We start from the raw sequence: 12,224 nt of genomic DNA on the forward strand, positions 1-12,224 counted from the left end.
CCTCTAGTCTTACACTGCTAAATTATGGACGGCTAGAGCAGATAGCCCTCGTGTAGTTTGCGCGAAATTCAAAAAATGAAACAAACCGAACGTATCTTGATAAATGGGAGGGGGAGATAATTAAATACACCAATAACAGATGTTAAATATTTCTTAATAAACATTAAAATCCTAATTGTATTTACAGCTAAACTTTTCTACTTTTCAACGACTTTCGCTGATTATCCGTATAAAAAAAAACTCAAAATCTCTCAATTTGTTTGCTTGCATGCTTGTGTGTCCGCCGCGTTCACTGCGCAGGTCACGTTTCTCGCACGTGAAGGTGTGCAAAACGACAATTTTTCGTTGATATAAGCGTCTATCATCTGCTAGCTGAACCGGTAATTTTATCTTTAACATATACATTACACGAATAAATTCTATACAGACTTGAAATTTTTTGGTAAGTTTGAGTTAACATTTAATTTAGAATATAGCATTATAGGCCTATTTAGGTATAGACTATTAACTATACATCTGTTAACACGTTATATATTTAACCTCACACGTAAAAAGAAATGTATGCAGAATTAGAATGTCGTGTGTGAAAAAGCAAACAGATCACCTAGCCTATAAAATAAAATTATGTCGTCTGCCATAAAATAGGATAAGTGAAAAGAGTGAGGCTTACATTATAATACTTATTGTGTAAAATAAGATTAAAGTCAAGTCAGCAAATGTATTTTATTCTACTTTTCTCTGGGTGGTTCCATACCTGGAAGTGGATTTTTTTCTCTTTTGATACTTTATAAAGTACAATATTGCATTTTGTTTGTAGTATATTTCATATATCAATGTCATAATGTGAATATATTCATAAAAATATATTAAATTTAGATTAAAGCAAATTCAACATAATATTACATACATATTTACGTTTGAAATGTTAATATTTGAGTAGGGGTGATTGGGGGGGGGGGGGAATAGAGCTAAGGTGCTCATACGTGTATAAGATAACCTAAACATTCTCCATAAGGACCTATTTATCCTTGCCAGTGAAGGAAAAACAAAAAACATTGTTCATAGGAAGACCTGATTTAAAATAGTTCGTAGTTTATTCTCAAAAATCAAACCTAAGGTTGTTTTTTTTCCATAAATTCACAAAAACAGGTTCGTAGTTTGTTCTCAAAAATCAAACAAAACTAAGGTTGTTTTTTTTTCTCCATAAATTCACAAAAACAGGTTCGTAGTTTATTCTCAAAAATCAAACCTAAGGTTGTTGTTTTCCATAAATTCACAAAAACAGGTTCGTAGTTTATTCTCAAAAATCAAACCTAAGGTTGTTGTTTTTTCCATAAATTCACAAAACAGGTTCGTAGTTTATTTTCAAAAATCAAACCTAAGGTTGTTGTTTTTTCCATAAATTCACAAAAACAGGTTCGTAGTTTATTCTCAAAAATCAAACCTAAGGGTGTTTTTTTTTCTCCATAAACTCACAAAGTATTTTTTCCCTATCGAAATATGGAAGGGGGGGGGAACAGAGAGAGTAGGGTTTCTTTTTTTAAAAATCCGGGTAACGCTTCTAGTCTCGCATATAATAGATAACCTTTAGCGCGCGTGTGTGTGTGTATTTCTAGACTTGTACTGGCGTGAAAAAAGTCACATGTTTATAGTTTATTCCGTCATATTGATTCTCGAGTTTTTTCATTCGTCTTGGGTGACATATTACAAGTTTCACAGCTTATCACGGAACTAAAACTAACAACATGCAAATATTGTATTGATATGAAATGCTTATGACCGTTAAAGCCTCCCCTCCCCAGTAGCTCAGCGTTAAGTTTGTACGCTTACAACGTTAAAACCTGAGTTTCGATACCCGTGGTGAGCATAGCACAGATATCCCATTGTGTAGCCAAACCAAACTTTAGCCGGGAAAAAATATTTTTTTTTTTACAGACTGGCTGATGGTGGTAATAAATGAAAAATTAAGTTTTGTGACGTCACGTGCTAGACGTGTGTAGTATCATGTGCATCCGCCAGTGTCTGTGCGTGTGTGTTTTTTATAGCAAAGTCGCATCGAACTATTTGTTGCGTTCACCGAGGAGAATCGAACCCCTGATCTTAGTTTTGTAAATCCGTAAACTTACAGCTGTCCCACATGAGGACCCGCCTCTGCTGTGTCCACCGAGGGGGTTCGAACCCGTGATTTTAGCTTTGTAAATCCGTAAACTTACAGCTGTTCCACATGAGGACCCTCCTCTGCTGTGTCCACCGAGGGGAATCGAACCCATGATTTTAGCTTTGTAAATCCGTAAACTTACAGCTGTTCCACATGAGGACCCTCCTCTGCTGTGTCCACCGAGGTGGTTCGAACCCGTGATTTTAGCTTTGTAAATCCGTAGACTTACAGCTGTCCCACATGAGGACCCGCCTCTGCTGTGTCCACCGAGGGGAATCGAACCCATGATTTTAGCTTTGTAAATCCGTAGACTTACAGCTGTCCCACATGAGGACCCGCCTCTGCTGTGTCCACCGAGGGGAATCGAACCCATGATTTTAGCTTTGTAAATCCGTAAACTTACAGCTGTCTCACAGGAAAACCTGCCTCTACTTTGAAGCATAGTTATTTGTACTGCAAAGCAAAGCATGCTGTCATCATGCGATTGGTTGATATCTATCTATTATAAACACCGTAAACTTGAAGGATATTCTGTTGTCGATAAACGTTGTAATAATAGAGAAAAATGTTAACACCAATTTTCGGGAGCAACAACACTAGTTTGTTCGTTCTCCCCCCCCCCCTCTATTGCCTCCCGATAACACAGCGGGATGTCTGTGGACTTACAACGCTAGAAACCGGGTTTCGATACCCGTGGTGGTCAGAGCACAGATAGTCCATCGTGCAGGTTTGTGCTAAACTACAAACTTTCCCCCCTCGATCAACTTTTATTTGAAAACTTACATGTCGAAAAATTATATGAAGAAAAAGTAGAATCCTCAGCGTATTCCTCTATGACAGTACTTAACCCTTAGACAGTACTTAACCCTTATATTTTAGTATCTCTCCAAACAGTGGTTTGTTTTGAATTTCGCGCAAAGCTACACGAGGGCTATTTACGCTAGCAGTCCCTAATTTAGCAGTGAAAGACTAGAGGGAAGGCAGCTAGTCATCACCACCCACCGCCAATTCTTGGGCTACTCTTTTACCAACGAATAGTGGGATTGAACGTCACATTATAACACCCCCACGGCTGACAGGGCGAGCATGTTTGGTGTGCCGAGGAGTCGAACCCGCGACCCTCAGATTGCGAGTCAAGCACCCTAACCATCTCGGCGACAAGTCTGAAGGCTTATAATGCTAAAAACTGGGTTTCAATGCCCATGGTGGGCACATCATAGATAGTTCATTGTGTAGCTTTGCGGTTAACAATAAACAAACAATACTTCAACATTAACTCATCTGGTCGGGCATGACCTTATGGTTAAGTGGACGGGCTGCGAATCGGGAAGTCCAAGGTTCGAACCGTCAGGGTTCTATTCGTTGTCCTTCTTCTGGTCAGCAAGTCTAAAGTAGGAATGGCTGTGTATGAATCATGGAGGTTTCCGGTCTGACTATTTAACCAATACGTGTGGAGGGGGTGGGGGGAGGGTGTATTCGGGTTTAAAGTTGGTGATGTGGTAATAAATCACTCGTGTTATTTCACAGACTGCAGTACAGAGTGATCTTTTTTTCCTAATATAGGTTATCTTAGGTGGAGGACGCCAATCGTTCTTTCCAAACAACGAACCTGATGTTGAGAGTAAAGAAATGGGAAAGAGAAAAGACGGGAAAAATCTAGTAAATGAGTGGCTAGATCATAAGAATAATATTTCTTCAAAGGTCAATTATGTACATAATCTGGAAGGATTTGAGAACGTCACAGCTGATGAAACCGATTACTTGTTAGGTAAGCCTAATCCAGACATAATCGGCTATTTGTTTGTTATTTGAAGATTAATATTTGTGAAACAAGTCCAAGCCAAGAAACTGTATCTGAACGTCAGTAAGACTAATCCAGACATAATCGGCTATTTGTTTGTGATCTAAAGATTGAGACTGTATCTAAATGTCAATAAGACTAATCCAAACATAATCAGGTATTTGTTTGTGATCTAAAGATTAAGACTGTATCTAAACGTCAATAAGACTAATCCAAGCATAATCGGTTATTTGTTTGTGATCTAAAGATTAAGACTGTATCTAAATGTCAATAAGACTAATCCAAACATAATCAGGTATTTATTTGTGATCTAAAGATTAAGACTGTATCTAAATGTCAATAAGACTAATCCAAACATAATCAGGTATTTGTTTGTGATCTAAATATTAAGACTGTATCTAAACGTCTGATTTGTTTTGTTTTCTTTAGCTGCTTCTCATTAGCTTGTTTTTCAAGTATCCATACTAATTATTCTGTTATCTTGAAACCATATATTATAAAAAAAAGGTATGGTTATTTAAAATATTGAGTGTTTATAACTCTAACAACCGGGTTTCGATACCTGTAGGGAATAAAGCATTAAGAACATTAGTGGCACCTTATACTAACTTGAGCTAAAAGACCAAGTCAGAAGGAGATCAGCCAATGAGTAACTTAACATCATCAACAAACAAAACTACTAGAATTAAATTAGATGTAACGAGACAACTTTTATGTACAATTAAACTGGAAATGCAATGTCTGTGTAATAACCGAGTCCTTTGTTGAACACTGTCGAATCCGAATCGGGAGGAAAATCATACTATTTAACACAGTGACAACAAGGAACTTTAAGAAATACATTACACGGTTAAACATAAAGAAGCAGATCAGTATTCTGATATTATTAAGGCTTTCTGATTAATCTGAACAATCTGGAAAAACAGAACCCTTGCAGGAGATATTAGAATACACTGAACTAGAATAATATCATTGAAATTCTCTGACAACAGATAGCAACAATTTTTATTACGGTAAGTGCTGACATCTGGCGAAGTTTAATCTCCCTAAAAAACAAAAGAATGATTATTTTAATTAAATAATTTATTTAATCGCTTTTTAAATGTCGATCCTGTCTTCAGTAAACTGATGTTTAGTTGCAATTTTTAGTTGTTTTTTAAGCTTAATTACAAAACAAAATTCAGTTAGTATGCTTGAAGTAGATTTAAGTTTAAAATTGACAATATAAAAAAATATTATTTATTTTATTTTAAATACTGTATTTTTTTCTAATTTTATTTGTAAATAATAATCATATTTATTATTATTTATTTTACATAAAGCGTATTGTATTTTACGACATTTTATTACTTAAAAAATTACAATGTTTAAGTAAATCAGAAAATAAATAAACATTTAATGTTATATTTGGGCATGGATTTCAGGTGGTTTTCGTTGACACAGCTATGTCGTTCACCTGATGATATCTAAAACTTACCAATAAGCCAGCAGGGGGAGTGAAACATTAAACATGTTTTAACTGTTCAATAATAGAATGTGGTTTTCAGGTCTAACTTTCACCTACTTGGAAAATAAAACTATTTAAAATGGTAAAAGCTAATGTTAATCAATCCGCATTTCATTTTTCAACATCATAGCACGTTTACACCACAAGTTGTTTCATAAGAAATGTTAAAAAATATATAAGCAAGTTTACACCACAAGTTGTTTCATAGGAAATATTAAAAAAATGTATATAAGCAAGTTTACACTATAAGTTGCAAGTTTATACCATAAGTTGTTTCATAAGAAATGTTAAAAAATATATATAAGCAAGTTTACACCATAAGTTGCCAGTTTATACCATAAGTTGTTTCATAGGAAATGTTAAAATATATACATATATAAGCAAGTTTACACCATAAGTTGCAAGTTTATACCATAAGTTGTTTCATAGGAAATGTTAAAAAATATATATAAGCAAATTTACACCATAAGTTGCAAGTTTATATCATAAGTCGTTTCATAGGAAATGTTAAAAAAAATATATAAGCAAGTTTACGCCATAAGTTGCAAGTTTATACCATAAGTTGTTTCATAAGAAATGTTAAAAAATATATATAAGCAAGTTTACACCATAAGTTGCAAGTTTATACCATAAGTTGTTTCATAAGAAATGTTAATATATATATATAAGCAAGTTTACACCATAAGTTGTTTCATAAGCAATATTTAATAAAAAAATATATATATTGTTTTATTTTCTATTTGTATTAGCTCCATGGTTGTCAGAGAAAAAAAAAGATGACACCAGACAGTATGTGTACTTCAGGTTACTCAAGTTTAGTTACATTCCACGTAGACCTAGCATGACCTGGTGGTTAGGGCACTCGACCTACAATCTGGTAGTTTCGGCTTCGAATCTTCTTCTTGAACATGCTCGCTCTTTCAGCCATGGAGGCATTATAATGTGACGGTCAATCGCACAATTTGTTGGTAAAGAGTAGCCCAAGAGTTCGCAGTGGGTGATGTTAACTAACTGCCTTCCTCCTGGTTTATCACTTCAAAATTGGGGACAGATAGTGCAATTAGCCATCGAGTAGTTTAGCGCGAAATTTAAAAACAAAAACAAGCTGACATAACACACTATATAAGTAATGTTGTGTACTATTTGGGGCAGTTTTTATTATTCATAAAATTTATTACACTTTCACACTAAATGCTAAACCTTATTTATTATGGCTGGGGCAATAGTTATTATACAGCCAACTTAAGTGGACTTTTGTCATTTTTTTTGCCCCACCGTGTATATTGAATTTCATTCTACAATTTTAAGCACTTATGTCCTGATCATGTACGGTTCTACTAATTTAATTCAAATAATGTTTCATAAAAACTTTGCACCCAATCGAAGTCTTTGTCTATACCAAATTCGAGTTTGTTTGTTTGTTATGGATTTTGCGCAAAGCTACACGAGGGCTATTTGCGCTAGACGTCCCTAATTTAGCAGTGATAAACTAGAAGAAAGACAGCTAGTCAACACCACTCACTGCCAACTCTTGGGCTACTCTTTTACCAACGAATAGTGGGATCGACCGTCACATTAGAACGCCCCCACGGCTGAAAGCATGTTTGGCGTGACGGGGATTTGAACCCGCGACCCTCAGATTGCGAATCGAGCTCCCTAACCACCTGGCCTTGCCGGGGCCCTAATTTCGAGATAAAATAATAATCTAATTAGAGTACAGTAAGTTAACTACTTCTTCTTTTCAGGTCTGTTTGAATACAGCCATATGCAGTACGAGTTTGAACGCGTCACGAGTAATTCTGAACCCTCCATTACTGACATGACGAAGAAAGCTATTCAGATACTGAGTAAAAACTCCAAAGGCTACTTCCTTCTCGTAGAAGGTAATGCAAAAGATGAGTCAGTACTTACATCTAAATATCTGAATTTGAAAGTAATTGTTATAGATTTTTTTTATGTTCACAACTAAAATACTTAAATAATTAAAGAGGCTTTTGCATGGACAAAATATTGAATTTGTTTAAAATAAATTGTGTGTGTGTAAACTGGATGATAAGAGTTTGAGGTTTACAAATGAGGGAACTAATGGCATTCGTTTATAGTTATTCCTTTGTCCGCTAGGGAGAATTTCCTTTCGTTAAATTCACTAATGGAATAACTTGTGTAATAGATTACTTCAGGCAGACTTGAATAATTCGTATTCAAATCTATGTGTAATTCGGAAAAATCTACCAAATCAGTACAACTTGATACAGGAGTAAGGCCACGAAGGGGGTTTAACCCCCATCTAATTTCGTACTGATAGAATTCTTGAGAACAAGTATATCTTTCTTTTCAGTATTGGTACCTTGATGTATTTTTATTGCACTTTTAATGTTTATTATGTTAAGAAAATAAACAGAAGATTATTTTTACCTATCCTTGGTTACGAACGAGTTTTTATTTCACCCGTCCAACGGACGAGGACTCCAGTGGCACAGCGGTAAGTCTGCGGACTTACAACGCTAGAATCCGGGTTTCGATACCCGTGGTGGGCAGAGCACAGATAGCCCGTTGTGTAGCTTTGTGCTTAATTACAAACAAACGAGTATAGACATAAATGTTGAAATATTTGTACAAGTTAATTTTACTTGGTTTATTTATTTTTCGTACAGGGGGTCGTATTGACCACGGACACCATGATGGAATGGCCAAAAGGGCGTTAGAAGAAGTTGTGTCGTTTGACAAAGCAATTAAGCTAGCACTAGAGATGACCAACAGAGAAGATACTTTACTTCTCGTTACTGCTGACCATTCCCACACGATGACCATAAGTGGTTATCCATTGAGAGGGAATAATATTTTAGGTATGCAAAAAATACGTTTTGTCTTAAATCCCGGAATCTTTTATGTACAAATCGTATAATAGTAAAAAAAAAAAAAAATGAAACGGCAAAGTGTTAGATAAAAACAGGTACAGGTAGACGATCAAAAATCCGGCGACCCCAAAACCGGAATGTTCCATTAGTTTGGAGAAATACCTTATACCCAGACACTTTCGAGTTGAAATTACTGAAAACTGCACAAAGAATTATTGTACAAATAAGTAAGTAAAAATATCTTTTGGGCTTAATTTTAGATTAAATACAGGTATAGCCGCTTTGTTGGGGGGGTCGTCGATGCAGTACAAATGGTCTCAATTCAAACCTGCCTTATGGTTGTGTAGCCTTCTCTCTGTGTTAACTTGAATTTTTACCCCTTTATTCATCGTGAAAATGTCCAAAAAGTAAGTAAATAACCTTTATGTATGTATTTCAAACTTTATTTATATCATCTGAACATGCCAGGCCGAATGACCCCCAAATCGGAAAATCCGACATGGCTCAGGTGCCAACCCAAACATTCCGGACTTTGGATGGGGTACCTGTAGAGCATAGAATGGGAACCCAATGGCAAGCGTGTTAAGAGTGGCACGTCCGCCTAGCACGCATCTCTATCATGTTTGTTTAGGATTGCAAAGTCCAAGGTTCGAGACGCATTATAGCACTGAGCACATTTTGCTATTTTAGCCATACGAGCGTTATAATTGTGACTGTCAGACCTAATATCCGGTTACAATAGTAGCTGCATAGACGGTGGGTGATGCTAACTGATTACCCTCTTCCTGGTCGATAATTCTAATGGATGGCTATTCTGCGTTTGTTACTTGAGCTTCAGTGATTGAAGTATAACATTTATACAAACCGAAGTATTTTAAGTGTAGTTGTTACAACGTCGTGATTTTAGGAAAGCAACACTAAATTTGTGACGTGGGAATTGATGTTGCAAAGCCACGTGTAATAATTTTCCCATCAGCATTACCAAACTTACCTTGTGGTAATTAAGCACAAAGCGGGAAAAACATAAACTCGGAGGTCTTGCTTTCAACATTGAGACATCCCGACACCTATTTCAAAGTTGACGACTTTGCTCTCCTTGTTTCAGTATCCACTATTCAACTTCGTATTTCAATGCCCTTCGTCGTTTCTTCGCTAAAATTAACGTTTCGGCGATGAAAAGAAATGCATCTATAATAATAAAAGGGCGTGTGACTGCCATAGCTTCAAAAAGAAAGAACCTAGAAACCTGAAATATTGCACCCATACTATGTGGATTCTGAGGGTGTGCACGTGGGCATTATTACTCATCTTATCCACGTGCGTACGCGCATTCGCGTGCGCATCTTTTTAATGAGGCAAGCTAGCAAAAAACCACATAGAAAAGAAGTGGTTCCTTACATTAGAAAATACTAAGTGGACCCTCAGGGTGTACACCTGGGTATTATTACTTATCTTATTTACGTGCGCGCGCGCATCTTTTTAATGAGGCAAGCTAGTGAAAAAACACATAGAAAAGAAGTGTTTTTATGTTTCTGGAGAATAAAAATGTTTAAAATATTTTTGACTGTTCTTCTATGTTAAAATAGGTTCAGAATACACACACTGACATGAATGGGAAAAGAAGCAGCATAGTGAAAGCTTAAATGTCTTTTTTTATCTCAACTTCTCTATCTTCAGCTCCAATATTCATTTTAGAATAAATATCTGTTCAAAGTGAGCTTTTATTTTAAACTGAAAACTCAGCTCAACATTGACAAAATCATGAGTCTTTCCAAATTTATGACTCCCTGCTTCGTGTCGTAGGCCTACTTCGTATTTTGTGTCATAGGCTGACTCGCTGCTTTGTGCTGTAAACTGACTCCCTGCTTTGTACGATAAACTAACTCCCTGTTTTGTATCGTAGGCTGACTCCCTGCTTTGTGTCGTAGGCTGACTCCCTGCTTTGTGCCGTAGGCCTACTTCGTACTTTGTATTGTAGGCTGACTCGCTGCTTTGTGCTATAAACTGACTCCCTGCTTTGTGCTATAAACTGACCCCCTGCTTTGTGTCGTAGGCTGACTCCCTGCTTCGTGCCGTAGGCCTACTTCGTACTTTGTATTGTAGGCTGACTCGCTGCTTTGTGCTGTAAACTGACTACCTGCTTTGTATCGTAGGCCTACTCCATACTTTGTGTCGTAGGCCGACTTCCTGCTTTGTGCTGTAAACTGACTCCCTGCTTTGTATCGTAGGCTGACTTCCTACTTTGTGTCGTAGGCCTATTTCGTACTTTGTGTCGTAGACCGACCCCCTGCTTTGTGCTGTAAACTGACTCCCTCCCTGCTTTGCGTCGTAGGTTGACTCTCTGGTGTTCTGATGCCTAATATTGTGTATATTATTTGTAGGTACTTATGTATCAAGGGATGAAAAGGTGGAATACACGGTGCTTGGTTATGCCAATGGACCAGGATACAACACAAGTCGTACGTTTAAAAAGAATAGCACACGTAAGTTAGTGAATCTTTGTTTCAGACTTTTCTGGTACTTCAGTTAGTTGGTTCTTCTACCATTAGACCTAACGAAGCCGCGAAATGTTGGCGCTGAAATAAAAAGTAATTCTTTTTATTTTTATCCGGCGAGTAAAATATCGTCCAATAACTGTAATTATATTGCGTTGGTTTCTTTATTATCGTCCAATAACTGTAACTATATTGCGTTGGTTTCTTTATTATCGTCCAATAACTGTAACTATATTGCGTTGGTTTCTTTATTATCGTCCAATAACTATAACTATATTGCGTTGGTTTCTTTATTATCGTCCAATAACTGTAACTATATTGCGTTGGTTTCTTTATTATCGTCCAATAACTGTAACTATATTGCGTTGGTTTCTTTATTATCGTCCAATAACTGTAACTATATTGCGTTGATGTCTTTATTATTGTCCAATAACTGTAACTATATTGCGTTTATGTCTCTTATTATCGTCCAGTAACTGTAACTATATTGCGTTGATGTCTTTATTATTGTCCAATAACTGTAACTATATTGCGTTTATGTCTCTTATTATCGTCCAGTAACTGTAACTATACTGCGTTGATTTCTTTATTATCGTCCAATAACTGTAACTATATTGCGTTGTTTTTTTTATTATCGTCCAATAACTGTAACTATATTGCGTTGGTTTCATTATTATCGTCCAATAACTGTAACTATATTGCGTTGGTTTCTTTATTATCGTCCAATAACTGTAACTATATTGCGTTGAATTTCGGGAGTAAATCGACAATATATAACTCTGAAACTTGTTTGATTGTTAAACAAAAAGCTATACAATAGGCTATACGTACTGTGCCCACAAAAGTTTCTGTAATACCAATAACCACCACCAGAACATATTTTACAGTCAATAAAATTTACAGATATAGAAAAAAAAAGGGGGTTTTAACGTGTTTGGCTGGGCGTAGCCCATTGTTCAATGTGCCCAGTCTGTGAATCCGATGATGTGTCCCGTTACCCAAAAACAAAAAAAACACGCCCCTCGCTATAAAAGGGACGACCAAATCCAGCTATTCGTTTAGACAAGAGTGATCCAAGAGTTTGTGGTGGGTACTGTTGACTGATGATCCAAGAGTTTGTGGTGAGTACTGTTGACTGATGATCCAAGAGTTTGTGGTGGGTACTGTTGACTGATGATCCAAGAGTTTGTGGTTGGTACTGTTGACTGATGATCCAAAAGTTTGTGGTTGGTACTGTTGACTGATGATCCAAAAGTTTGTGGTGGGTACTGTTAGTACTGTTGACTGACTAGTTTCTATTCTTATACCCCGTTACTTCAGAATTAGGAACAGCTATAACACTTTGTGTGTGACTTTATGGCCCGGTGGTTAGGGTGCTCGACTCGCAATCTGCGGGTCGAGGGTT

At 36.5% G+C, this 12,224-nt stretch overlaps 1 protein-coding gene across 5 annotated transcripts in view; it reads left to right on the forward strand.

Moving 5' to 3' along the window:
* The window catches only part of LOC106473680 (alkaline phosphatase, tissue-nonspecific isozyme-like), a 28,489-nt gene that overhangs the window by 14,432 nt on the left and 1,833 nt on the right, over window positions 1-12,224 (forward strand). For all 5 annotated transcript variants that reach the window (XM_022402081.1, XM_022402080.1, XM_013934359.2 and 2 more), the window contains exons 5-8: window positions 3,722-3,926; window positions 7,212-7,349; window positions 8,121-8,312; window positions 10,706-10,807. In XM_022402081.1, the coding sequence (XP_022257789.1) occupies window positions 3,722-3,926; window positions 7,212-7,349; window positions 8,121-8,312; window positions 10,706-10,807 (637 nt within the window). The remainder of the gene's footprint in view (window positions 1-3,721; window positions 3,927-7,211; window positions 7,350-8,120; window positions 8,313-10,705; window positions 10,808-12,224) is intronic.

Source organism: Limulus polyphemus, unplaced genomic scaffold, assembly GCF_000517525.1.
Source record: "Limulus polyphemus unplaced genomic scaffold, Limulus_polyphemus-2.1.2 Scaffold6397, whole genome shotgun sequence".
NCBI classification, from domain to species: Eukaryota; Metazoa; Arthropoda; class Merostomata; order Xiphosura; family Limulidae; genus Limulus; species Limulus polyphemus.